Raw genomic sequence first — 27,376 nt, 5'->3', positions numbered from 1 at the left:
CCAAACAATGCATGGTCCAGGACCTGTAACCTGGAGGATTGAACCAACATGCCCTCACTGTGGGAAGACGACTGCTGTCCGTCCCATGCATAGCACAAAACAGTGGTGGCTTCATACTGTGTTATGATTTACAGTGTGAGCAGACATTTTTCTCTGCATCTGTAAGACTGTGGCCTACTTTACTCTCTTATGTAAAGTTCTACTGTCATGTGAATCCCAGACCTGCGCTCTGACATCACTTGTTTATGTCGAATGTGTGTACAACATGCCTGTGATACATGCATGGGAGTTGAGAAAGAGGAACAAGATTAAATCAGTGGGGCTCATTTTAAATGCCCCTGGTTTAGCATAAAACAAGACTGAAAATAAGGGCAGCTTCCCCAACGAGGTAGTGGGAGCTTATTGCCTGCATTCCTGTGGATGGAGGGTGAAGATCTAGACAAGTAAATAAGAACAATAAAGACAGGGCTATCCTTCCTGTGCACTGCCATTTGGTGGATGGATGATATGGGTAATGGGTGGAATTGAGTTTTTTCTTGTTCAGGATGAAGGAGTGGCTACTGCGAGGGCAGCCTACCACTGCTAGAGTGAACGGTTTTGATAGCCATTGCACGCACTGTCTCAAAATGTCTGGATTGGTGCTGCACCAAAGAACATTTGCATTGCCGGTATGCTAATCTTCTTCAATAGCCCCTAAACATCCTCCTCTGTGGATGGAATAGCAGACTGGCGACAGTAATCCAGGGATCGTGCTTTGGCGCAACTATCTTTAAATCAATATAGCACCAAACCAGACTTTCGCCTGAAAAGTGGAGTCATTATCGGGCATGACTTTGAGGGACAACTGGGTGCCCCCTAAAATCTCTTTGCTCACATCTAAGCTTTCCATCTAAGCACTATGCTTGTGCCAGCATCATGGCCTATCCAGAGGGTGGTGCCAAGGCCAGTCTGCAGTACAGAATATGCAGCACTGTGTCCACCTTGAACTGTTTAGGCATGTCACGCTCTGAGGTCCTTCAGCCAGGACGGCCAACAAGAGCTTGCTGGCTATGTTCCATAAAGCATGGATGTTAATAGCCACTATGTTCAAGGACCATAGGGCTAGGCTAGCTGAAAAAAAATACTTTCATTCCCTAGTGGGTCATCTGAAGAAAAAGAACTTGGGCTCACTTTGCTCGTCCATGCCTGCACTACAAGGCTTCCAGGCCTGGAGAGTCTGGTTAGGAAATCAAGGGTTCCAGGGGCAGTCTATGACACCTGATTACATGACAAGTGACTAAGGGACGAAGCATGATTTTGATCAAGGGGCCACCATGAGTGCCTCGTTTAAGACCAACAGAGATCTGAGGAAGCTTGCCCTGGTTTGAGTAGGCTAGTCAGTAATGAAAATGTCACTTACCCAGTGTACATCTGTTCGTGGCATCAGTCGCAGTAGATTCGCATGTTCTGCAATAGCTCGCCATCTGGTGTTGGGCCGGAGTGTTACAAGTTGTTTTTCTTCGAAGAAGTCTTTCGAGTCACGGGACCGAGTGACTCCTCCTTTTGTCTCCATTGCGCATGGGCGTCGACTCCATGTTCGATTGTTTTTCCCCCGCAGAGGGTGAGGTAGGAGTTGAATTGTAGTAATAGTGCCCATGCAATGGAGTGACTAAGTATGCACCTATTTAAGGTTGAGATGATACATATATAAATAATTGAAGGTAACTTCCAAACTGCTACAGGCTCCCGGGGAGGCGGGTGGGCACATGCGAATCTACTGCGACTGATGCCACGAACAGATGTACACTGGGTAAGTGACATTTTCAGTTCGATGGCATCTGTCGCTGTAGATACGCATGTTCTGCATAGACTAGTAAGCAGTTATTTCCCCAAAAGCGGTGGATCAGCCTGTAGGAGTGGAAGTAGTCTGAAATAATGTCCTTAATACGGCTTGACCTACTGTGGCTTGTTGTGCGGATAACACGTCTACACAGTAGTGCTTGGTGAATGTGTGAGGCGTAGACCATGTGGCTGCCTTACATATTTCTTGCATTGGGATGTTTCCTAGAAAGGCCATGGTAGCACCTTTCTTTCTGGTTGAGTGTGCCCTTGGTGTAATGGGCAGCTGTCGTTTAGCTTTAAGGTAGCAGATTTGGATGCATTTAACTATCCATCTGGCTATACCTTGTTTTGAAATTGGGTTTCCTGCATGAGGTTTTTGAAATGCAATAAAGAGTTGTTTAGTCTTTCTGATGTTCTTTGTTCTGTCAATGTAATACATCAATGCTCTTTTGACATCTAATGTATGTAGTGCCCTTTCAGCTACGGTATCTGGCTGTGGAAAGAACACTGGAAGTTCCACTGTTTGATTTAGATGGAACGGTGAAATAACCTTTGGCAAAAATTTAGGATTGGTCCTTAGGACGACTTTATTTTTGTGTAGTTGTATAAAAGGTTCCTGTATAGTAAACGCCTGAATCTCGCTTACTCTTCTCAGGGAAGTAATGGCGATGAGAAATGCCACCTTCCAGGTTAGGAACTGTATGTTGCAGGAGTGCATGGGTTCAAAAGGTGGACCCATAAGTCTAGTTAGGACAACATTTAGGTTCCATGAAGGAACAGGTAGTGTTCTTGGTGGTATAATTCTCCTAAGGCCCTCCATGAATGCTTTAATGACTGGTATTTTATATAGGGAAGTTGAATAGGTAGTCTGCAGGTATGCAGATATTGCTGCAAGGTGAATCTTAATGGAAGAGAAAGCTAGGTTAGATTTTTGTAAGTGAAGCAAGTAACCCACTACATGTTCTGGAGTTGTGTGTAATGGTTGTATTTGATTAATATGGCAGTAGCAAACAAACCTCTTCCATTTACTTGCATAGCAGTGCCTGGTGGATGGCCTTCTTGCTTGTTTTATGACTTCCATACATTCTTGGGTAAGTTGTAAGTGCCCGAATTCTAGGATTTCAGGAGCCAGATTGCTAGATTCAGCGATGCTGGATCTGGGTGTCTGATCTTTTGGTTGTGCTGTGTCAACAGATCTGGCCTGTTGGGCAATTTGATGCAGGGTACCACTGATAGGTCTAGCAGCGTTGTGTACCAGGGTTGCCTTGCCCAAGTTGGTGCTATCAATATGAGTTTGAGTTTGCTTTGACTGAGTTTGTTTACCAGGTAAGGAAGGAGAGGGAGAGGAGGAAAAGCGTAAGCAAATATCCCTGACCAGTTCATCCATAGGGCATTGCCTTGGGATTGTTTGTGTGGGTATCTGGATGCGAAGTTTTGGCATTTTGCGTTCTCCCTTGTCGCAAACAAGTCTATCTGAGGTGTTCCCCAGAGTTTGAAATAAGTGTTCAGAATTTGGGGGTGAATTTCCCATTCGTGGACCTGTTGGTGATCTCGAGAGAGATTGTCTGCGAGTTGATTTTGTATCCCTGGTATAAACTGTGCAATTAGGCGAATTTGGTTGTGAATTGCCCAATGCCAAATTTTTTGTGCTAGCAGGCTTAACTGCGTGGAGTGCGTCCCTCCCTGCTTGTTTAGATAATACATTGTTGTCATGTTGTCTGTTTTGACGAGAATGTATTTGTGAACTATTATTGGTTGGAAAGCTTTTAGTGCTTGAAAAACTGCTAGAAGTTCTAGGTGATTGATATGCAGTTTTGTTTGATGTACGTTCCATTGTCCTTGTATGCTGTGTTGATCGAGGTGTGCTCCCCACCCTGTCATGGAAGCATCTGTTGTTATTACGTATTGTGGCACTGGGTCTTGGAAAGGCCGCCCCTTGTTTAAATTTATGTTGTTCCACCACAGAAGCGAGAGGTAAGTTTGGCGGTCTATTAACACCAGATCTAGAAGGTGACCCTGTGCTTGAGACCACTGTGATGCTAGGCATTGTTGTAAGGGCCTCATGTGCAGTCTTGCGTTTGGGACAATGGCTATGCATGATGACATCATGCCTAGGAGTTGTAATACCATCTTTGCCTGTATCTTTTGTGTTGGATACATGCGTTGTATGATGGTGTTGAAATTTTGAATTCTTTGTGGACTTGGAGGGGCTACTCCTTTTGATGTGTCTATTATGGCTCCCAGGTATTGTTGTACCTTGCGTGGCAGAATTTTGGATTTTGTGAAATTGACGGTGAACCCTAGTTTGAAGAGGGTTTGTATGACATGATTTGTGTGATTTGAGCACTCTATTAACGAATGGGCCTTGATTAGCCAGTCGTCTAGATATGGGAACACATGTATTTGCTGCCTTCTTATGTGTGCTGCGACTACTGCTAGACATTTGGTAAAGACTCTTGGTGCGGTTGTTAATCCGAAAGGCAGTACCTTGAATTGGTAATGTATTCCTTTGAATACAAACCTTAGGTATTTCCTGTGCGATGGGTGTATTGGTATATGGAAATAAGCATCCTTGAGGTCTAAAGTTGCCATGTAGTCTTGCAGTTTTAGCAATGGCAATACTTCTTGTAGTGTGACCATGTGGAAGTGGTCTGATTTGATGAAAGTGTTCACTACTCTGAGGTCTAGGATTGGTCTCAGCGTTTTGTCCTTCTTTGGTATCAGAAAGTACAGTGAGTAAACTCCTGTGTTTATTTGTGTGTTTGGCACTAATTCGATTGCATTCTTTTGCAATAGTGCCTGCACTTCTATCTCCAGGAGATTGGAATGGTGTGTTGTTAAATTTTGTGCTTTTGGTGGTATGTTTGGAGGGAATTGTAGAAATTCTATGCAATAACCATGTTGGATAATTGCTAGAACCCAAGTGTCTGTAGTGATTTCCTCCCATGCTTTGTAATAATGACTTATTCTTCCCCCCACTGGTGTTGTGTGGAGGGGGTGAGTGACATGTGAGTCATTGTTTAGTAGTAGGGGTTTTGGGGCTTTGAAATCTCCCTCTATTTCTAGGGAATTGCCCTCCTCTATATTGTCCCCGAAAACCTCCTCTATACTGTCCCTGGTAAGTGGACGGTGTTGCTTGTGAGGTGCTGGCTTGTGTGCTTTGACCCCGAAACCCCCCTCGAAAGGGCGTTTTACGGAATGTGCTGTAATTCCCTCTGCTCTGCGGGGAGTAGAGTGCGCCCATGGCTTTGGCAGTGTCCGTATCCTTTTTGAGTTTCTCAATCGCTGTGTCCACTTCTGGACCGAACAGTTCTTTTTCATTAAAAGGCATATTGAGAACTGCTTGTTGAATCTCTGGTTTAAATCCAGATGTTCGGAGCCATGCATGCCTTCTGATAGTTACAGATGTATTAATTGTCTGTGCAGCTGTATCTGCAGCGTCCATGGAGGAACGTATCTGGTTGTTGGAGATGGTTTGTTCCTCCTCAACCACTTGTTTTGCCCTATTTTGGAAGTCCTTGGGCAGATGTTCAATGAGATGTTGCATCTCGTCCCAGTGGGCTCTGTCATAGCGCGCAAGTAGTGCCTGAGAGTTTGCGATGCGCCACTGGTTTGCAGCTTGTGCTGCGACTCTTTTACCAGCTGCATCGAACTTGCGGCTTTCTTTATCTGGGGGTGGTGCATCTCCAGATGTGTGAGAGTTGGCCCTTTTCCTAGCTGCTCCTACAACAACAGAGTCTGGTGGCAGCTGTGTAGTGATGAAAACCGGGTCCGTAGGAGGTGGCTTATACTTTTTTTCCACCCTTGGTGTGATTGCCCTACTTTTGTCCGGCTCCTTAAATATGTCTTTTGCGTGCCGGAGCATACCAGGGAGCATAGGCAGGCTTTGGTAGGAGCTGTGGGTGGAGGAGAGTGTGTTGAACAAGAAATCATCCTCGACCTGTTCTGAGTGGAGGCTTACGTTGTGAAATTGTGCTGCTCCAGCCACCACCTGAGAGTACGCGGTGCTGTCTTCTGGTGGAGATGGCTTTGTAGGGTATGCCTCCGGGCTGTTATCTGACACTGGGGCGTCGTATAGGTCCCATGCGTCCTGATCTTGGTCACCCTGGCTCATGGTGGTGTGAGCTGGGGAGTGTGACGGAGTTTGTGCTGGTGAAACGTTAATCACGGGCGGAGGAGAGGGTGGTGGTGTAACTCTTTTCACCACTTTTGGTTGTGGTGCTTGTTCCGTCTGGAACTCCAACCTTCTCTTTCTCCTAATGGGGGGAAGGGTGCTTATTTTTCCTGTCCCCTGCTGAATGAAGATACGCTTTTGCGTATGGTCCACATCAGTTGCTTGTAGCTCTTCCTCAAACCTATGCTTCTGCATTTGGGAGGTTAGCGAGTGCTCTTCTGTATAAGAGCCTGAAGCTGGGTCGCTTGCAGTTTGTTGCGGCATCGAAACTTTGTCTGCGTGTTTTTTCGGCTCCGAGGTGACTTTTTTCCTTTTCGGGGCCGAAACCTCTCGGCGTCGATCTGTTTCGGTGCCGCTGTCTCGACGTCGAGCCGTGTCCACACCGGCATCTCGGTGTCGAGGCTTGTCTCCAGCACTTTCTCGGTCCCGAGAAGGCTGCGTGCCGGTGTCTCGACCGGAGTCGGACGATCTCGGCACTGTTTGGGCCTTTTTCGGTGCCGACGGTCGGTCACCGAATTTATGGGTGGAGCCATGGCCTGGTGGCAGTGGCGTCCCCTGGGCCTTGTAAATGTTTCTTTGTGTGGTTTTCGACGTCTTACTCACGGTTTGTGTATCGTCGAATCCTTCGGAGTCTGAGTCTTGGATCGAGAAGGTACCTTCTTCTTCCTGTTCCTCGAACTCCCGTTGGGCTGTCGGTGCGGACGCCATTTGAAGTCTTCTGGCTCGACGGTCTCGGAGTGTTTTTCGGGACCGGAACGCACGACAGGCCTCGCAGGTGTCTTCGCTGTGCTCAGTTGACAGGCACAGGTTGCAGACCAAGTGTTGGTCTGTGTAGGGGTATTTATTGTGGCATTTGGGGCAGAAACGGAACGGGGTCCGTTCCATCGGCGTTCTTCAGCACGCGGTCGGGCCGACCAGGCCCCGACGGAGGATCGAAAAACTACCCCGAAGGGCACCGGAGCTCTTCGATCTTCGATGCGGTGTGGAATCTAAGTACGCCGATCCTGAACGCAACAATACCGACGAAAATCTTCCGAAATTAGCTAATTTTCCGTTCCGAAACTCGGAGCGACAGGAACACGTCCGAACCCGATGGCGGAAAAAAAACAATCGAACATGGAGTCGACGCCCATGCGCAATGGAGACAAAAGGAGGAGTCACTCGGTCCCGTGACTCGAAAGACTTCTTCGAAGAAAAACAACTTGTAACACTCCGGCCCAACACCAGATGGCGAGCTATTGCAGAACATGCGTATCTACAGCGACAGATGCCATCGAACATTACATTTCGTTTTGTAAGTAGGCAGTTGCAAAATAACTACCTCTGCTGAACTATGCACTACCACTGAGAAAGTGGCACTTTCTTCCATTGATGAACCGAGGAGGAAGTCCAGCTCAGTTTCTGGTAACATAGGTGCAGGCTGAGGTTCTAATTCAATCATAACTGGCTGTGATTTGGTAATTTCATAGTACAACAAAGTCAAACGTGTCCGAGGTAGAGACTGACATGGGAACCAGTTCGGCATAGGCATCAGTGTTGGCACTAAAGGGACCAATATGTAATCCTGTACCTGAGGTGAAGGTCTGGGCCAGCATCAGTGATGATCTGGAAGTGGGTTTCAAGAGATCAGTCGGGGAGGGCCTACCGGCAGAATTCCAGCTGGAAGCCACAGAGGCTCCATAGTGTCCAAAGGTGCTCCACAGGAAGCCAGCAGTATTTTAAAAACCTGCTGCAAAGCCTCTTTAAAGTCCTTAACCTGCTGAGGCCTGGGAACTGATTTTCTGCGGTGAAGTAAAGGGGCATTCAAATCCTGATTGATTTTCTTGTGTGTATGGCACGTTTTGGACTTACCAGGAAACTCTGAACAGGACATGATGCATGAGTGTCTCCATAATGGGGGAAGGGTGACTATTGTTTTGAGCATGACCTCTTATACTCTGAGACAAAGCTTTCTGTTCTATGACCTCATTCAGGTGGAAGAGGGCACATTTCACACATTAATAAGTTGGGGTAAGGACCCAGGCACCAGAGAGACATATAAGGGAGTGAGAGGAGGGTATGAAGGGAGAATCTCCTTCCTGTAGTCCTGGCTCAGCCGGAATACTGTCATTTTCAGGAAAGTCATCTTTCCTAGCACACTGAAGATTTTGGACGTCGTCAGAAGATTGACATAGTTGGGGGCTGACCTCCCAATCCATGTCAGAAGCTGCAGAAAGAAAGAAAGCAATGTCAGTGTACAGGGTGGATATTAATAGGTGAACCCACTGTCACTTCCGTTGCGCTGCAAATTCACTGCAGAGCCACATGATACCATCTTCTGGCACACAGGAATCATTGCTTGGAGAATTCTACTGATCAAGTTTGTTTGGTGCCTGGGATATCCTAAAGGGAAGGAAACTGATCAGAAGTATCCATCTGAATGAATAAACCAAATGGGTCAGAATGAGACAATAAGATCTGACCGCTTAGCCAATTTAATTTGAGTTTTTTCAAGTGCCTCTGAAACATAAGCATCAGAAGAAAATAGTGATTTCACAGCCAGCAGATGCTTGACAAATGTAGCAAACAAAACAGAGCGGCATCTTGGTTTTGAAATCACAAGGCTTCCTCAAGCAGACTGAAATTGAGGATTATATTATATTCATTACTACTAGATCAGTGGTTCCCAGCCTGTCGTGCGGGGACCCTTGGGGGTCTGGCAGAGCCTCCTTAGTGGGTCTGTGACTGCTTCTACAATGAATTAATATTAACAGATTAGGTCCCCAGCTTTCATGAATGTTTTGGGAAGGGGGGGGGGGGGGTATTCCAATAATGATTCAGTGAGGGTTTCTGAGTTCCAGTAATGTTAAAGAGAGGGTCCACAGAAGTCAAAAGGTTGGGAACCTCTGGACTAAATAATTCTGGCTGTGTAGAGCATTATGCAACCTGTAGTGTGTCAGCATCCATGTTCTGATGGTTTCAGGAGTCATGCTGAAACAAAGATTAGCTAATCTATCTTTCCATCAAAAAGCAAAACTAATGTGTCAATTGACTGTTGCCTTGAGCTCAAATAAAACCCTGCAGTACCATTATCTGTATTGCTCTATCCCCTCTTCCCTCCAAGCATCGAAAGGAAAGTCTTGAGAGCAAAAAGAATATATGAGCTGGACCTGTAGACCTGAATGAAAGGTACTGTGACAAATTATCGTTCAGAAGACTATCAGTAATAAGCTTATCCTCTTGGTTCCAGAGGACTGTCAAATGAGGCTGGTTTTCCTGCATCTGTAACCTGGCTGGACAACTGTGTAAGTAAAAAGTCTCAGGACTCTTCAGAACCACCTTGCAGTGGTTATCCAAACTACCCCGGGTGACCCTCATTTATCTCTCAACTGCTTCCTGTTCAATCTGTCAAGATATCTTTTTTGGAGTTGACTGTTTCATTTACAGGAAAAGAAATGAAAGAGTACCAACGGCAAACGTTGATAGATGAGGTTCAACAAAAGGAGCATGTTTAAGGCAGACATCTAAATAGGGATAGTTAAGGAACTTGAAATCCCAGAAAGGTAAAGCCCGAATAAGCTGGTTGCATGCACTGATCCTAATCTTCACCTATAATCCCACCTGACAGAATGGCACTCATTTTAGTGCATCCAGGTGCAGCAGGTTTTTATTATTTTCTTTGTTAAACTTCAGCCAACAGCTCCACAAATGTGCTTAATGTTTTGGAGAGTAAAAGGTATGTCTAAACTCGAGACAAACTAAAATAAGAACCCCAAGGGCCTTAAGATATTCGTCCAATGAGACGACCATTGACAAACCCAAAAAGATGAAGAGCATGCACAGACAGTTACACTGAACAGGAAAAGGGACGCTTATGGGTGAAGGGGTAACAATTCACAGTCTTCCTCTTGATAAAATGAAAAGCCTACAATGGAACGATTGGAACTTCTCCAAGAATACAGATAAACTGGGAGAATTATCTGACCAGACCTGCAGAGTCAGGAAACCTTTAACAGTAGTAAGCATACCACAGTGGAAAGAAAATTCTGCCACAAATAGCGATTTAGCCTACTGATTGAGAGGACTATTACATTGCCACTACTGCACTATTCAGACTGTATCCCCTGCATGGTAAAAACACTTTCCTATCAACCTGTAGTTCTATCTCTCTACTCTGCTCTGCTCTGCTCCTTTTTGGGTATGAAAAGAAATTTAAATTGACTGTCATTACTAGTACCAACCCCAAAAGCCATTTCATTCTCTTTATGCCCACAAGCCATGGTCCACATACCAGACTGGATGCCATTATGACATTTTGCTTTTAATTAGAGAATTCCCGAGCGGCATTCTAGAGGTACAGGTGAATTAAAAATAAGGCACTTCATCTGCTCTATATTGAGTTTTGGTTGTAATCGCCACAACCAACACCTGTATGAGAAGTCCACATAGGCAGGCCAGCAGTAGGATGGACTGCTACAATACAGAGCATTAATGCAACAAAAGTACTAGAATGTAGATCACTAGTACGAGAAGAGTGTTCTAACGCATGTCCTTCTCTGAACTCAAAGGTGTATGGCACAATTTACTTATCTTCAGTGAAGCTTTTTCTGGTGTATTGTCTATCTAACTACAGATTCCTCACCTTTTGAATATTACTAGATGCTAGACTGCATCCAGAAACTTTTTATAGCAACTGCTCCTGCTTATCAGCAGGTGAAGCCACTGTACTCTGCAGTTGATTCCCACTACCTCCAGCAATCATGGCATAGAGCAGCATATAGGTGCCACATGCCAGGGTGCTGAAGTCAGTTTATCTTACACTTTTCTGTCTCTGTGTATGCATGGGACCAGCAGGATGCACTAGGCCAGAGGTCCAAGGGGCTTCAACAAAGCCCCCCTGAAACCAGGACTTAACTAGAAATATCAGGATCATAAACTGAATGTTCCGGAAATCACTGCAGTGGTGGGAAAAAGCCTTGAACACCACAGTGCCCAGGAGGGCCCCTAATAAGGGAATTCTCTGTACAGCATTAATTGCCTTTGTTTGGCAGCGCAATAGGGAACACATTTGGATTCACTCTACTAGTAGATGACTGAACTACTAGACCCTTTGTAATTGGGTGGGTGATGAGTCAGAAAGGCCAGATCGCAAAGGACTGACCTATGGCACCTGAATACAGGGAAGGCGGTGGCTTACAGGTCAAGTTAAACGCAGCTTATACCACACACCATCAAGCTTCCGTCAGGGCTTCGTTAAAGGGTAGCATGGGCTCTGAGGATGAAGGCCCAGAATGTAAGATGTCTGTTAAAAGGTTTGCCTTGATCTCTATTGTACGTCATTGCAAATCTAGGACTACTGCTGCTCTACAGACTACAATTGTGAAGGAGTCACAATCCTCAGGAAGGCCACAGTGGAGGGTCCAGCCACTTCTCATGGGAAGTGTCAAGCCCCTGGCATTATGCTGATCTAGAGGATGGCAGCATCAGCATAGTGAGGGGGGAAATAAGTTATCTAGTTCCTCATCTTCGTCATGTGGGACATTTTGGAGCCACTGATTGGCCTGTGAATCAGATGCAAACATGGCTTCCAGCTTCCTGCATTACTGGTGTCAAGAGAAGGGGTGGGGATCCTCCAAGTCTGAGGGCTGCGCATAGGTTATCTCACAGCGAGACATAGGCCAGGCGTGGGTAGAACTCAGTTTCAGATCCAAGACTGACACTAGGATCACATAGAATGCTAGCAGTTTGGAATTGGCACTGAGGCATGGGTCAGTGACAACTGAGTAAAGGCACCATGGGGAGTCAGTTGGCACTGGGGGAAGCCCCCCAGCAAAGTCCAACTGAGGGCTCCTGCAACTATGTGGGACCCAAAGGGAGTCAAAACCATTCTGAACAGTTGCAGCATAGCCTCTATGAAAGTCTATCTGGTGCAGGTTCGACGGCGGCCCGGGGAACTCTGGACATATAGGGACTGGATTGAGGATAGGCTCTGGATTGGGCATTAGCAATGGAGTCCGAATCCTGGAGCATCAACTGCATGGATTGTTCTCGGCAAGGGAAGAGTAATGACAGCATAGAGCTTTACCTGGACTTCTGGAGCTAGTGGCGCGATTTGTCCTTGGACTTCATATTCAACTCGCCTGAAGGCGGTGTCTTGGACCTGGAGTGGAGAGACATTGCAAGTTTGGAGAGGGTATGGAAGCAACCTAGTTCGCTTCTTGTGCTACGCAAAATAGAATTTTGCCTCCCACCGCTGATGGCTTTCAGGTGTACAGGAATCATTTCTCACATGATTTTAAATCGAGTCCAGACCCTATACACCATAGGCAGTCATGTCGGTTTGTGATGGACACCTGCATCCTTAAATCATGGCACAGATTGAAGCCAGTCATTTTTAGGATAGTCATTTTCTCTCATACACTGTCAGCAGAAAAATATTTTTGGTGTTAGTAAAACTGGACAATGAGCGGGCAGAGGTCTGGACCTGCAATGAAGGCCACATAAAAATAGGAACTTCCGTCAGCGAGCTGGGTGGCGTGTATATACAAGCTTCACAGTGTCACTCTCAGCGGTGGTTCAATGGGACCACCAGCTAGCATGCTAGAGTAATTGCTAATTAAGTTGCTGTTTATGTTTAGGTTCTTGAATTGTCCCTATCTAAAAGAAAGTGGATGTCCCATTGCATCACTTTGCTCTTCAATGTTTAAATCTAACAAAAAGTACCATAGCTGCCACTGGCGTCAGACTTGTAGTTGTACTTTGGGGAATCGTCTGTAGCTTCCAGTCCACGGGAGCGCAGCTCTTCAATGGCGTAGATATCCAGCATGAGCAGATCCTCATCACCGGCACCTTTGCCTTGAGATTTCAGCTGAACGGAAAGAAAAAACAGAAAACACATGCATTGAAATATAAAAAGACTGATCCAAAAGGCTTAGGAATAGGAAGAGCATTTGGGTGGGGGAAGGAGGAAATGTTCAACTGCTATTGAACACCCGATAAAAAGCTTGGCAGATCAAATTATTTCCACACTTCACTTGCGGCCTAGACAACCGAGGAGAAAGGAGCAAGACAAAAGCTCAAATAAATGTGACATATATCATCAATCTAGAGCTGTATTTCTTAACCTTTTGACTTCTAGGGCCCTCTACGGCATCACCACTCAAATTTGTGGACCCCAGTCTAAGCAGTATCTATGATTTCAACCTCATAACAATGCACAAAAATATAGAAACAACTACAGGGTGAACAAATACATAACTTACAAAATATTTTATTCAGTCTGTGAGGAAAAAAAAACAAAAACATTTTTTTCCCCAATTTTTATGGGGCGGTTAGTGGTTTTTAAAATGTGGTTTAATTTCTAAAATATGAAGATTAAGTAATATTAGCATATCACTGTCCACATATACCAGTGTTTCAACAGAGGCCATCAATTGTCCATACTAGACTGTTTACTAAATTAGCACTACACGCCCACCCCCACCCACCACTATCGACAGGGGTCTACGGACCACAGGTTAAGAAGCACTGATCTAGTGTAGATGGGTCCTAATAACAGACAAGAGGTTTCTCAGAAGAGTCACACCTATGAACCATACAGTGGACAAAACAAAGCCAGTAATCTACAACAACAACAGAGCATTACTGATCAATGTCTGAGAACAGAGTGAAAGGCAGTGATTTGTGTCACCATGACAACAAAAGAAACAGTGCTATTATGGGGTTAAGCTGACCCTTTCATGTAGGGAAATGGCAGAAAGCTCACAATGATGTCATCACTAATGAGGAGTGAGCAGAAAGAAATTGCATATTCTTTCTGTCCCAAACCATACACAGTTTTAAAGATCTTTCAAACAGACATCAGAGTTGTGACTTTATCCAATAGTTAATTCATCAATCAACAAGTTAAAGTAACAATATTCTGTGGAAAACAGGCCAAAATGTACCCATCCTAATCTCTCCCAAATCCACCATGGTCATATTACATTATAAGACGTTACCTGTGCTGATTTCCGTTCTTCTTCAAAGCTTTCCATGTCCACAACAAGCCCACGCTCTTCAGCGATCAGACCAGTCAGGTCGACTGGGAAGCCATAGGTGTCATAGAGCAACCATGCTGTATCACCTTAAAATACAAAAACAATCTAAGTTTTTAATGCAATGCAATAGATGCAGTCAGACATGTTACAGCATGGAGCCCAATAGGCAGATGCATGCATCATGTGGGAGGGAAGGGAACACAACCGTTCACATAAAGTAAAGGCTACTTACCTCTAATCCCAGTTCTCATTGGTGCATTTTCCATGAACTCAAAAAGCAGAATATACCAAAAGATGAGGAAGGCCCCACAAAACATTTTCATTTTTTAAATGTATTTCTTGAAGTAAATTTGGTCATGTAGAAATGTAATATTAACGTGTCCTTAAAGTGACTAGCACCTAAGCACCATTTTTCACTTGGGCAGGTTTAGCTGTCTTAAGAAAAATCAGAGTACAAACTAGAATCCTAGAAAAAAAATAGTTAAACAACTATTTTAAACAGTTAATAAAAATCCGATTCAATGGTGAAGTCAGATTTTTCATAAATCTAAAGGGAAACTAACTTTTGGAAATTTACCTTTTCTCTGCCTGGACTTCTTGAATGCAACGTTTGCATTTGCTCACCCGCTTACAGCAAGCCAGTAATTAGCATTTGAAAAGGTGGGAAGTGATTCCTAGGAACAAACAACAAGTTGTCCTGAATGGACAGGGATAACTGTCAAAATATGCAGGATAGGACTGAGAAAAACCTTTTTGACACTACACTGTGAAATCCTACATGAATGCCAAATTCTGCTTAACAGGACTGCTGGGTTTTTACATATAACACTGGGAGCACAGTGGAAGGGAAACAGGATGCCAAAACAATACTTGTCTATTCACTGCACAGTTGCAGAAAAACCCTGTATTTATTCAACCAGGGTTTATTGTGGGTACAGTGACTGCCACACACTGAATATTAGTGTTGGATGTGGGAACGCATTAGGATTACCATAGTGTACTTGCACACTCATCCCCAGCCCTCGAAACCAAAGTTTAGTGTGGCTGAAGACGTTCGACATCTTGAAAATGTTCTAAGTGAGTAAGGTTGGCCCAGGGAATTTTTACTCCATTGATTAGTGCATGCCCAGGAGCCATTCCCACACACTAGCTCATGCCAGGCATAAATGTGGCATCTCTAGGCACCTAGTTTGTATCACTCCTGAACCAGAGGAAGATCAGAAGAGGACTGAACCTGCTGTCTGCAACCTGCAAAGAGCCTAGAAAGACTGAATCTGCTCTCTTTGGCACCCAGGACAAATAAGTGGACTCCAAGGGGCACGAGGCTGACCGCTTATTAAAGCGGTGATATATTAAGCTACAAGAGGCATTATCGTGCAACTACCCAGGCAACTCACCCTGGAATGAACCCTAAAGTTGGCCTCTGCCTGACACTGATTGAGTTTCTAATTGTCTCCACAAAAATCCGGTGGGTCTTTCGAAGTGTACACCTGTGGTGGACTAAGACATAACAGACTGAAGCCAGAAGGTAAAATCACATGATATATCCAACTTGTAGTCCATCACGGTCAGCATCAAATTGTGCCTAGGTTTCAGTCTTATGCGATCACTGATCATCATTGCCACTTTACGCTGATTGGTGCTAATCTTGTTTAAACTTTTAGATTTCCTATCTCCGGCTCCCCTTATTCGAATTTTGTCATTTTTTTTATTCAATTGTACTCTATTTTATCTAATTTGGATTAAGGTTTTTAGTGTTTTGCATTTCGACTTTATCACTGTTTTGGTACTGTATAAATACTTTACACATCGCCCTATGATAAACCTGTCTGCTTTGTGCCATAGATGCCAGTGGGTCAGCTCAGCTTCATTTAGTGACTTTGATGCTTCACCCTAACAAGGGTTACAATTATTCCTTGAGATGGGTGGTCACACAACCCCATCCCTCCAAAATAATAATCCCATTTCTTACACTGACTTATTTGCCACATGTGAGAACACAAAATGTTAAAGCTTCACCACTCAGTGCCCACACCCATAGTCTGTGGCCAATGCACTATATATTACCTGATCAAGAGCATTTTCCTATGCTTTTCTCAGATTACCATTTGTTCCATATGTAGTGGGTAAGATGCAACAAGCGCTCTAATCCTCATTGCGCCCATCTAAGCGTGGCTGCTGTAGTACTCGCTCCTTCTGAAAATGTCAGTACTGCCTGGAAAAGCTACCACTGTGCTCAGACCCTGTTACAAACACCCCAACCTCAGGGCACTCAAGCTTGCTATTTGGCAGCTGAAGTATTTGAATTTTGGCTAGCTATTGTGAAAGAGGAGTACACAGGCATGTTATGTGGCACAATGGAAAAGATATGCCTATTACTTTACAAATCCGCACAAACTGCCATTAAAGTGGGTATAAACCTAGAAACCAAGAACACCAGTCATTTTTGGAAATCGTAGAGGTAAAGCATTTTAGGAAGGGTTCCAAAAAGGTGATCTCCCATCGGACACCCCCCAACTCCCTCTATAGGACATCAACATTGCACTTTCAAGACATGAAAGGCCTCTAACTAAACGGCTTCACTCTTGTCCGCTGTAATTAATTTCCTGGAAAGTGAGTTTCCTTCTTGCAATCACTTCCCAAGGCAGGATTAGTGAACTGCAAGCCCTAACAGTCTGTGAGCCATTTATCCAAGTGCTCAAAGATCAAGTTAACCTTAGAACATACCCACACTTTCTACCAAAAGCTGTCTTTTCATGTTCATAAAACTACTGATTTACCTTATTTTTTCCACTCAACAACATTCTGCTCTGCAACAGGCATTTCATACTTTTGTTAAAAGAGCCCTTTAAGCAATATAGTCAAAGCCAAATGCACACAACATTCTGTGCAAATGGTTCATTAAAATTATACTAAAGAAGCCATTAAAGCTTTCCTGGGAAACAACTCACTTACAGACATCTGTAAAGCTTTAACAATGTCTACTATCCACACATTCACTAAGCACCTCTGTGCGAACGTTCATGCATTAATAGAAGTCAGAGTCTGACTCTGCACTGTTTACTTCATCTTCTGGCCACTGGAACCGCAACTGGACTCTTCAGGAAATCTGCAACTCCAGCGACGACTCAGCTTTGCAACATTACTTCTCTGGCTCCTTCCAGCAACTGCAACATTTCCCCAGCTGTGCTTCATCTGAGGTCAACGAGACTCCAGCCTGCACCAAGAAGTAAGAAGGAATCTCCCTTAGAGTGAAGGAGTCACTCCCCTGCATCTGCAGGCACCAACTGCACCGACGACCAGTTGCGTGGATCTGCTCTCCCCTTCGGAACTGCATGGATCCTGTATCAAAAGTGGTGGTCTGGAGTGGTCCCCTTGTTCCTCTATGCCAGCTGTCCAACTTGGTAGACGGTAAGCCCTTGCCTCTTCTTGGAGGAGAGTACATCTGTGCACCGCGACTCTTGCGGCTACCACGGCCTCTTTGTTCCTCCTCCAAGGGATCTTCAGGCTGCGCATAGCCCCGGCACCCAGCACTTCTTCCTGCCAAGCACAGTCTCCTCTCTTCTGCTCCATCGCCGTGGGACTCCTCTTCAGGTGTGCCGAGTGTGCCTCACTGCGACTTGCTCTGTCTGCTGCCATAGGGCTGTCTTTGGGGGCTTCCTCCTCTTCTTGTGACTCTCCAGAATGCTGAGAGTCACCCCATCTTCCTCTCCTTGGGTCCAGTCCCCTGGGGCTTGCTGTTCCACTATAGCCTTGCAACACTTCTTTTACTTCTTCTGCATTTGCCAAGGATTGTTGGTGGTCTTTCTGAACCACTGACCCACTGTAAGCCAACGTGGGACAGCATCTGCATCACTTCAGGGACTCCTCTTCATCCCCCTGTGCTGCACAGCTGGTCTTCTTTATTCCCCCATCAACATTGTCCTGCATCCACAGAAGGGTGGGTAGGGTCTCCTGCCACAACCAGACGCTGCAGCACGAACTAGACTTGGTCCCCTTCCTTTGCAGATCTTCTTCTGACAGAATCCACCTTTGGGTTCTTCCAGTGTTGTTTGGGTCTTGTACGATCCTTTTCCTAAGTCCCTCTGTTGGTTTTGGGGAAAACCAGATGTAGGAAATTGGCTCTGTATATACAATTTCAAAGTAAGAAATAGTGTGCACAGAGTCCAAGGGTTCCCCTTAGAGGTAAGATAGTGGCAAAATTAGATAATTCCAATGCTCTATTTTGTGGTAGTGTGGTCGAGCAGTAGGCTTATCAGAGAATAGTGTTAAGCATTTGTTGTACACACACAGGCAATAAATGAGGAATGCACACTCAAAGACTTACTCCAGGCCAATAGGTTATCTATCTTGTCTTAGTTTATTTTAAGAACAACAAGTTCAAGATTTGAAGTAAACACATAGAATGCAAGGTACTTCACACAGGTAAGTTAGGAACTTTGAATAGAAGCAATATCATATAGTCTTTGTTAAAATGGCAATAAGCTATTTTAAAACTGGACACTTGGTGCAAAAAATCAACAGTTCCTGGGGGAGGTAAGTAAAGATTAGTTTGTGAGGTAAGTAAAACACTTACAAGTCTCAGTTCCTGGGCATAGGCAGACAACCGTTGGGGGTTCAAGGCAACCCCAAAGTTACCACACCAGCAGCTCAGGGCCGGTCAGGTGCAGAGGTCAAAGAGGTGCCCAAAACACATAGGCGCCTATGGAGAACAGGGGTGCTCCGGTTCCAGTCTGCCAGCAGGTAAGTACCCGCGTCCTCGGGGGGGGGGCGGACCAGGGGGATTTTGTAGAGCACTGGGGGGGGACACAAGTAGGCACACTAAACACACCCTCAGCGGCACAGGGGCGGACGGGTGCAGTGTGCAAAGCAAGTGTCGGGTTTCAGATAGGAATCAATGGAGGGACCCGGGGGTCACTCTAGCGGTGCAGGCAGGCACAGGGGGGGCTTCTCGGGACAGCCACCACCTGGGCTAGGCGGAGGGTGGCCTGGGGGGTGACTCCTGCTCTGAGGTGCGGTTCCTTCAGGTCCTGGGGGCTGCGGGTGCAGTGCTGGTTCCAGGTGTCGGGTCCCTTGATACAGGTAGTCGCGGTCAGAGGGCAGCCTCTGGATTCTCTCTGCAGGTGTCGCTATGGGGCTCAGGGGGCAACTCACAGGCTCGCTGTCGCCGGGGAGTCCTCCTTGTGGTGTTTGTTCTCTGGATCTTGAGCCGGTGGCGTCAGGTGCAGAGTGTGAAGTCTCACGCTTCTGGCGGGAAACGTGAAGTCTTTGAAAGTTGCTTCTTTGTTGCAAAGAAGTTGCTGGTGTTGAACAGAGCTGCTGCTCACTGGAGTTTCTTGTTCCTTTAGTCCAGGGCAGTCCTCTGAGGCTTCAGAGGTCGCTGGTCCCTGTCGGATGCATCGCTGGTTGCAGGTTTTCGAATCAGGGGACAGGCCGGTACGGCTGGGGCCAAAGCAGTTGTCGTCTTCCTCCTTCTCTGCGGGCTTGTAGGTCAGTAGTCCTTCTTGGTTCATCAGGTTGCAGGAAATCTGATTTCCTCAGTTCTCGGGTGCCCCTAAATACTGAATTTAGGGGTGTGTTTAGGTCTGGGAGGGCATTAGCCAATGGCTACTGTCCTTGAGGGTGGCTACACCCTCTTTGTGCCTCCTCCCTGTAGGGAGGGGGGCACATCCCTAATCCTATTGGGGGAATCCTCCTTAGGGAAGGGGTCTCCAAACTTTTTAATGCTGCGCCCCCCCCCAGTTGAAAAATAAAATCATTGGCCCCCCCCTCAGAATTTTTCACAATTGTTTTATAAAAATGCCAATGTTTAAATATGTCTAAACCTATTTAAACATTGCAGTTAGGTACTGGTAACTTTTTTTTTTTAATGCAATAACAAGCTTCTGCTTAAAACAAACGCATGTTATCTGTATAATGCTTCTTTTGGCCAGTGTCTGGCGCCCCTCCTGGGATCACTTGAGGCCCCCCCCAGGGGGGCCCGTCCCCCAGTTTGAGGACCCCTGCCTTAGGGACTGTCCTGACTGGTGGGTGACTCCTCCTTGTTTTTCTCATTATCTCCTTCACCCTTGCCGCCAAAAGTGGGGGCAGTGGCCAGAGGGGCGGGCATCTCCACTAGCTGGGATGCCCTGGGGCGCTGTAACAAAAGGGGTGAGCCTTTGAGGCTCACTGCCAGCTGTTACAGTTCCTGCAGGGGGGGGGGGGGGGGGGGGGTGAGAAGCACCTCCACCCAGTACAGGCTTTGTTCCTGGCCAAAGAGTGAAAAAAGCACTCTCCCCATGTGGCCAGCAACATGTCTGGTGTGTGGCAGGCTGGCAGAAACTGGTCAGCCTACACTAGAAGTCGGATTGGTACTCAGGGGGCATCTCTAAGATGCCCTCTGCTCTAGGTGTATGAAACAATAAATTGTACACTGGTATCAGTGTGCATTTATTGTGCTGAGACGTTTGATATCAAACTTCCCAGTTTTCAGTGTAGCCATAATGGAACTGTGGAGTTCGTGTTTGACAAACTCCCAGACCATATACTCTTATGGCTACCCTGCACTTACAATGTCTAAGGTTTTGCTTAGACACTGTAGGGGCATAGTGCACATGCACATATGCCCTCACCTGTGGTATAGTGCACCCTGCCTTAGGGCTGTAAGGCATGCAAGAGGGGTGACTTACCTATGCCACAGGCAGTGTGAGGTTGGCACGGAACTCTGAGGGAAGTGCCATGTCGACTTAGTCATTTTCTCCCCACCAGCACACAAAAGCTGTGAGGTAGTGTGCATGTGCTGAGTGAGTGGTCCCCAAGGTGGCATAAGACATGCTGCAGCCCTTAGAGACCTTCCCTGGCATCAGGGCCCTTGGTAACAGGGGTACCAGTTACAAGGGACTTACCTAGGTGCCAGGGCTGTGCCAATTGTGGAAGCAAAGGTACAGTTTAGGGAAAGAACACTGGTGCTGGGGCTTGGTTAGCAGGGTCCCAGCACACTTTCAAATCATAACTTAGCATCAGCAAGGGCAAAAAGCCAGGGGGTAACCATGCCAAGGAGGCATTTCCTTACAAAAATATTATCTCTCCAGATATTGCACGGTCAACTTTTAAAATGTATAATAAGGCGTTATTTTTATAAACTGTCAGATTTCTTTATTGAATGTCTCGGTTACTGGCTCTGTGGGTGCAATAAATGTTTGTCACTGTCCTCTAATAAACCCAATTGCTCGCCCACACAACCACAATAGAGAGCTTTTAGGGTTATTATTTCAACCCCTGTCAGTCAATAAGGGTCGCCCAGGACTATCTGCATAGAGTCCCTTTACATTGGTACACCACATAGATAGGCAGCTTCCTTCATTGTCCTTTTCAGGTGTTTTCAGATGCTACAAAGTTCCACAATTTACAGAAGAGTTGGTTATTCCACTCCTTTTCCATTCATGTTAGGAAACATCCCTGAAAATGATTGGCTTACTTTTTAGCTAGAAAACCCCTTTTTTTATTTTCAACATCTTAGGCTGTCAGCCATTAAAAACTATTTTTAGATTGAGCCTACCAGACTGCCTAGCTGTCTGGTTGCAAAAGAACTATTGTGGGCTTACCAAGAACTTACAGGGACCTATAGCCCACCCATTGCTTACCATTGGTTGGCTTTATTATTATTCTCATTTTCTTGCTTTTTATTCAATGGCCTTCCTTGTCCCCTGTTGTCCACCAGGTATTCTTTCCTCCCGTGTAGCATAGCCTCTTTTCCATCTCGCTGATTGACTGGCTTTTCTATTTCCACTGCTGACTTTGATGGAACTTGTTGGAAATGGCCCTTTCTGCAGGGTTATCCCCAAACGTTTTGCTTTTCTCCTACTATTATTTTAACCTTCTTTTTGTTGGCCTTAGGAGGTATCAGAATAGTGCATCTGCATACTGAATGGTCTTCCTGGGCTAGGAGACGTAGAGGTGGGGCACACCTGCATCTGAAAAGGCTGTGCCCTGGCCTCACACAAAGGACTTGTTTACCCCTTCCTGAGATATGGAGCCAGTGCCGGGGGAGAAAGGGGACATTCTTGGAACCAGTTAGTGCTGGCTGGAATCCCCTCTCCCCCTTTTGTGGAGGCTGCCAAAATTAGTATAAGAACAGGGGGCTGTCCACCACATTTTGAGACACTGATGGACACTTTATGGACTGGACACTGGATGCTGCTGGAAGGATTTGCCAGGAACCTCCCTGGGACTGCCCTGTTGTGCAGACCTGTGACTGGCTAGGTCACTGGAAGGACTGCCACTGCTTTCGTCAGCACTTTGTGCTGGCCTCCTTACCTGGGCCCGCAGCCCTGAGCCCCCTCATCTGTCTCCAGGGGCTGGGTACTGTGCTCCCCCCTCCCCCCTGCACTGATGTTCTTCTGGTGCAGTATTTTTTGTGGGCAGAGTAGGGCACAAGTAATATGCTTCCTGGTGCATTACCCCAGTGCGCGAAGATCGCTTCCCCTTCATTATTGCGCAAGCGCCCGAGAAGCACTGTGCTTAACTGCCTGCTTCATTTAACCCAGCGTGAGGGGAGAGCTGTACCCCACTGCCTTTGAAAACCTTGTACCTGCCTGGAGGGATCACATGACTAGCTCTCCTGCTGCCCCGTGGCTGAGGGCACTTACGCAGTGTTCCCCCCTTCCCATGAGGGCATTCAGAAGAGAAGGAGAGTATCGCTTGGCACCCAGCAGCAACGAGCGAGCGCAGGCCAGCGTACGCTTGCCAGGACTCCCGGGGCACCAGCAGGCCCCTACTTGTGCAAGGACACCGCCGCAACCCAGGTGGGAAGTCCGGAAGGAACCGGCCTGCGGCTAAGATATCCCGCGGCCTGGCCGCCTCACAGAAGAAAGGGTAGCAGTCTGGGAGGCCCTAGAGGGCTCCGGATGCGCTCCTCGCGAACAAAAGAGCGTTATGCAAGGCAGCAGATGCACCTTAACAACCTGGGCGGCTGCCATGTGGTTCTCCCTTCGCTTGGGGAAGGCCACCTCTCCCTGAGCCACTGCACGACAACCCTGTAGGGGGATGCCCTGGGAGGGTTCCCTCGTCGTTTCCCTATTGATACCCCCAACAGGGAGAATAATTCCTGGGGGTGCGGCCCCCATGAAAGGAGCGGGCCACTTCGCTGACCAAGGAAGTACCACACTCACCACAGTGGGAGCGCAAGAGCTCCTATGGTGGACATCATGTGTTTGAGACATATACCATATGGAGATGTTTTCTTTATGTGCAGTCACCAGAAGGTTGTATAATACATGTGCTGTTACTTCTATTGGCATGCATAATAACGTTTTATAAGACATGGGGAAATGTTTCTCTTGGAGCATTTGTGATGATGTCTTAGCATTGCTGGTGGTGTGCTTATTATGTCAGGTGCATCCTTGGTGACAATGATGATCTGCCCTGTGGGAATGTTTCATTCTATGCACAAATTTGGGTGATGATGACAACCTGACTACTGCTGGTGTTGCAGAATACCAATAACCTACATGCTTACCTGACTACTGCTCGCTTTCACAGAGTACTAGTAACCTGTGTGATGTTCGGACAACTGCTTGAGTAGCAGGGTATTACTGAGACATGTTGTTTTTGGTCTAATTAGGTTTGTGCAATACAGTTTATTTTTATATAACTTGTAGTGCTTCCTTTGTGGTGCATTTATTGTGTCACATGTGTTGTGTGTGTTGTACAAACTCTTTACACATTGCCTCTGGGATAAGCCTGACAGCTCGTGCCAAGCTACCAAGAGGGTGAAGCAGAGGTGATCTTAGGGGTGCAGCTCTCTTACCCCAACTAGATGGCTGGTCTCTGCCTGGCTGAGGTGCCTTCCCTAGTCAACCAGGAACCCCATTTCCAACAGGGCGTCCGGGTGCAGAAGTGCTTTACAACCTCAGGGGGGAGGGGCAGGTGCAGTGGTGTCTTTTGGCATCAGGTTTGCGTGCTGGTGTCACTGGCGGTTGGAGGGGGTCTGTAGAAAGAGGCTGCAGGGAGCGACTAAAAGTCCAGTCTGGTCATACCCAAGGACGGGCTCGACTCTTGGTGGGTCTCAGGACCCCATGTGCACAGTCACCTCCCTTTGACTCGGGCTGTGGAAAGTGGGTGCGGAGCCATTTTGAGGTGTCAGAAGTCAGGGGCTCACTCTTTGTCTTGAGTTATGCAGAAGGGGGGGGCAGGCAGGTCAGCTGGACCACTCAATGTGGGTCTCACAGCCACTGAAGTCCCTAGACGTGCAGGTTGTTTTTCCTCAGCATTGGTGTCCGCACCAGGAGCGGCTCCTCTATTAGAGCAGAGGAGCATCCCCCACCAAATAAAATGCTCCCCCAAAACACCACTATTTTCCGTGCAGCCATCATGTAGCTTGGTCACTCATGCTGACAAGTGTCCACTACAGGCTTTTAGATAGTTGCCCGGTCACTTGAAATGTCTAGGACTCGAACTAGACCTCACAGAGGAATATCTGCTCATGCAGCTATGTCACACAAATTATAATTCACCCTGCCTTAGGGCTCTTAAGGCCTGCTGTAGGGGTGACTTGCTGATAATGCATGCAGTGACTTTGAGTGACAATGAGTGTGCCATGTTGTGTTTTCATTCAGGGTGTGCACCCTGAGACACAGTCTGCTTAGGCAGGCTATATGCAATTTGTGTATGAGTCCCTTAAGGTGACATAAGATATGCTGCAGTCCCTAGGGATCCCCTTTATTACTCAGGCCCTAGATAACAGGGGTATCTTTTACGAGGGACTAACAGGGGTACTACAGTCCTGTGCCAATTGTAAACAATTAAACATACATCGTTTTTAAAGAAAGAACATTAGTACTGAGGTCTGATTAGCAGGCCTCAGTGCACTGTCAGTCTTGAAATAGCAGCATCTAGTAGTGTCCTAAAATGGGGAAAAATGTGTGATGGGGGAAGGGGGTTGACAAGCGAAGAAACCCAGTTTCCTACAGGCAATGTAAAAATTACTATGGGCAGGATCATGCCCAGGGGCACCACATTCTATTTTTTCTTTTGGAGAGGTTTTAAGTGGCATCTGTAGTCAAATGTGCACTGTAATGTCTGAATTTAATTTCAATTTGTTAAAAAAAAAAAAAAGAAGGAAAACGAGGACTCCAATAATTGGTTTTATTAAAGAAATTAAGCTAAAAAAAAAAAAATGTAGCCAACTGAAAGCGTGTTTCTGGGTCTCGCATAAAGAAACATATATTCTCAAGTTCGGCACAGGAAAGCAAATTGTGGTCTCAAAAGAGCTCACAAAACAAATACCACAAATTCTTTTAAATTAATCTAGGTACAGGTGGTTAACCTGAAGCAGTTAGCAATTCAAAAACCACATTTGACATTACCATGAAAAACTCTATTGCGCGTACATCATTGAGAAACTGGGGGGGAAACTTCTCCAGTGCACCTAAATCTTGAACAAACCTTCTGCTTATCAGGAGCTTATATAGCACTGCAAACAATGCAATCCTCACAGCAGCGCCAAACCTTCACTGGGCCCTCACTCAGTTCCATATACACACCCTAATCAATATCTGTAGAAAATTCTGATACCCCATAGCTTCACTCTGGTCACCAATGCGAGTCATGGCTGCAGGAAGCTGGCCTGGTGTGTGGTGAGCACCTATGGTGTTATCACCTTATACCAGGCCCAGGTATCCCCTATTAGTGAGGTGTAGACCGTGTCTAGGAAGCCAGGGCTCTCTAGCGGTAGCCGTGGATGAGCAGGTAACACAATTACGAAAATGCTGTGTAGGCAATACTCTACGAGGAGGTGAGCAAACACATTATTATATACACATTAGAAGTCAGGGATTAGCATAGAAATCAATAGTAAACAGTAAAATAATAGAAAATAATGAAGGCCCTGGGGGGAGACCAAACCATATACTAAGTAAATGGAAGGTGGAAGACAGTCACCACCCAAGGAAGTGGAATCTGTAGAGGGGAGCTAGAGGAACTAGGAACCCCAAAAGGTAAGTACCCAGGAGAGAAGAGGTAAGTACTTGTTTTTTCCCCAAACCCACAGGTAAACTTTGGGAAAGGACTGTGCAAGACTCAAGCAAGACTGGAAGAAACCAAATGTGGATCCTGACAGAAGAGGGCCTGAAAAAGAAGGGGATCAAGTCCAGTTCGAGTTGGAGCGTCCAGTTAGGGCAGGAGACACTACCCACCCTTCTGCAGGTGCAGGACCAGGTAGACGGTGAAGACAGAGTCAGCTAGGCAGCACTGGAGCAGAAGAAGAGTGCCAGAAGTGATGCAGGCAATGTCCCACGGCAGAAGAAGAGTTGCAGTCAGTAAGTGGTGTTGGAGAACTACGTACAAGTCTTGGCAAAGGCAAAAGTCACTGATGAAGAGTTGCAGAGCTGCCAGGGACCAGCAAGGTCTAGGGGGATTCAACACAAGGAGTGGAGTCCCGGGTGACCCTCAGCAGTGAGGAGGGTCGGAAGACGAGGATGCAGCCCTCACAGGCAACTCACATTCAGCAGGCACAGGAGTCACAGTAAGGCCCACTCTGCACACCTGTAGAAGAGTCCCACTTTGTTGGAGCAGCAGGCAGGAGACTGTGCTTTGCAGGGAAGAGTCCTGAAGGCCGGGGCTACATGAAGCCTGAAGATACCTTGGCGGAGGAACAAACAAGCCTTGGTAGTTGCAAGAGTCACGGTGCACAGGGGTACTGTTCTGCAAGGACAGGCAAGGGCTCACTGTCTCCCAAGTTGGACAGTTGGTATAGAGGACCGAGGGGACCACTCCAGACAACCACCTGTGTTGCAGGATCCACGCTGTTTTGCAGGAGAGAAGATCTGGACCTCGTTAAAGTTGGTGCCTGCGGATGCAGGTGAGTGACTCCTTCACTCCAAGGGAAATTTATTCTTGCTTCTTGTGCAGGTTGAAGACTTGTCGCCCTCAGAGGATACACAACCAGTGAAATGTTGTAGCTACTGGAAGGAGCTGGAAAAAAAGATTTTGCAAAGCGGAGTCGTCACTGGAGATGCAGATTGTCTGTTCCCGGAGGGTCCAGTTGAAGTCCTGGGGGGCAGAAGATGAAGTAAACGATGCAGAGGAGTCCTGCTTGAATCTAGTACGGGAGACGCTAAATAACCCAGGAAGTGGGAAGGGGCACCGATGTTACCTGCCTGACCTGGCCACTCAGATGCTCCCAGGGGCCTCTACACACCTTGGATTCAAGATGGCAGAATCAAGTGGCCACCTGGACCAGCTCTGGCCAACACCCCCGAGGTGGTGATGGACAGGGGAGTGGTTCCTCTCCTTTCCATTGTCCAGTTGCACCCAAGAAGAGGAACCAAGGGTCACTGGACTGGTCAAACCAGTTTATGCAAGGAGGGCGTCAAATGTGCCCTTC

General features: G+C 46.6%; 1 protein-coding gene across 1 annotated transcript in view; it reads right to left on the bottom strand.

Moving 5' to 3' along the window:
- AARS1 (alanyl-tRNA synthetase 1) overlaps positions 1 to 27,376 on the bottom strand; it is a 328,287-nt gene that overhangs the window by 163,459 nt on the left and 137,452 nt on the right. The window contains exons 10-11 of the mRNA XM_069217537.1: positions 13,975 to 14,099; positions 12,698 to 12,842 (exon numbers count right to left, since the gene is read on the bottom strand). Coding sequence (XP_069073638.1) covers positions 12,698 to 12,842; positions 13,975 to 14,099 — 270 coding nt within the window. The remainder of the gene's footprint in view (positions 1 to 12,697; positions 12,843 to 13,974; positions 14,100 to 27,376) is intronic.

Source organism: Pleurodeles waltl, chromosome 12, assembly GCF_031143425.1.
Source record: "Pleurodeles waltl isolate 20211129_DDA chromosome 12, aPleWal1.hap1.20221129, whole genome shotgun sequence".
Lineage (NCBI taxonomy): Eukaryota > Metazoa > Chordata > Amphibia > Caudata > Salamandridae > Pleurodeles > Pleurodeles waltl.
The sequence above is the reverse complement of the archived record's forward strand: the minus strand, read 5'-3'. Positions and strand labels throughout refer to the sequence as shown.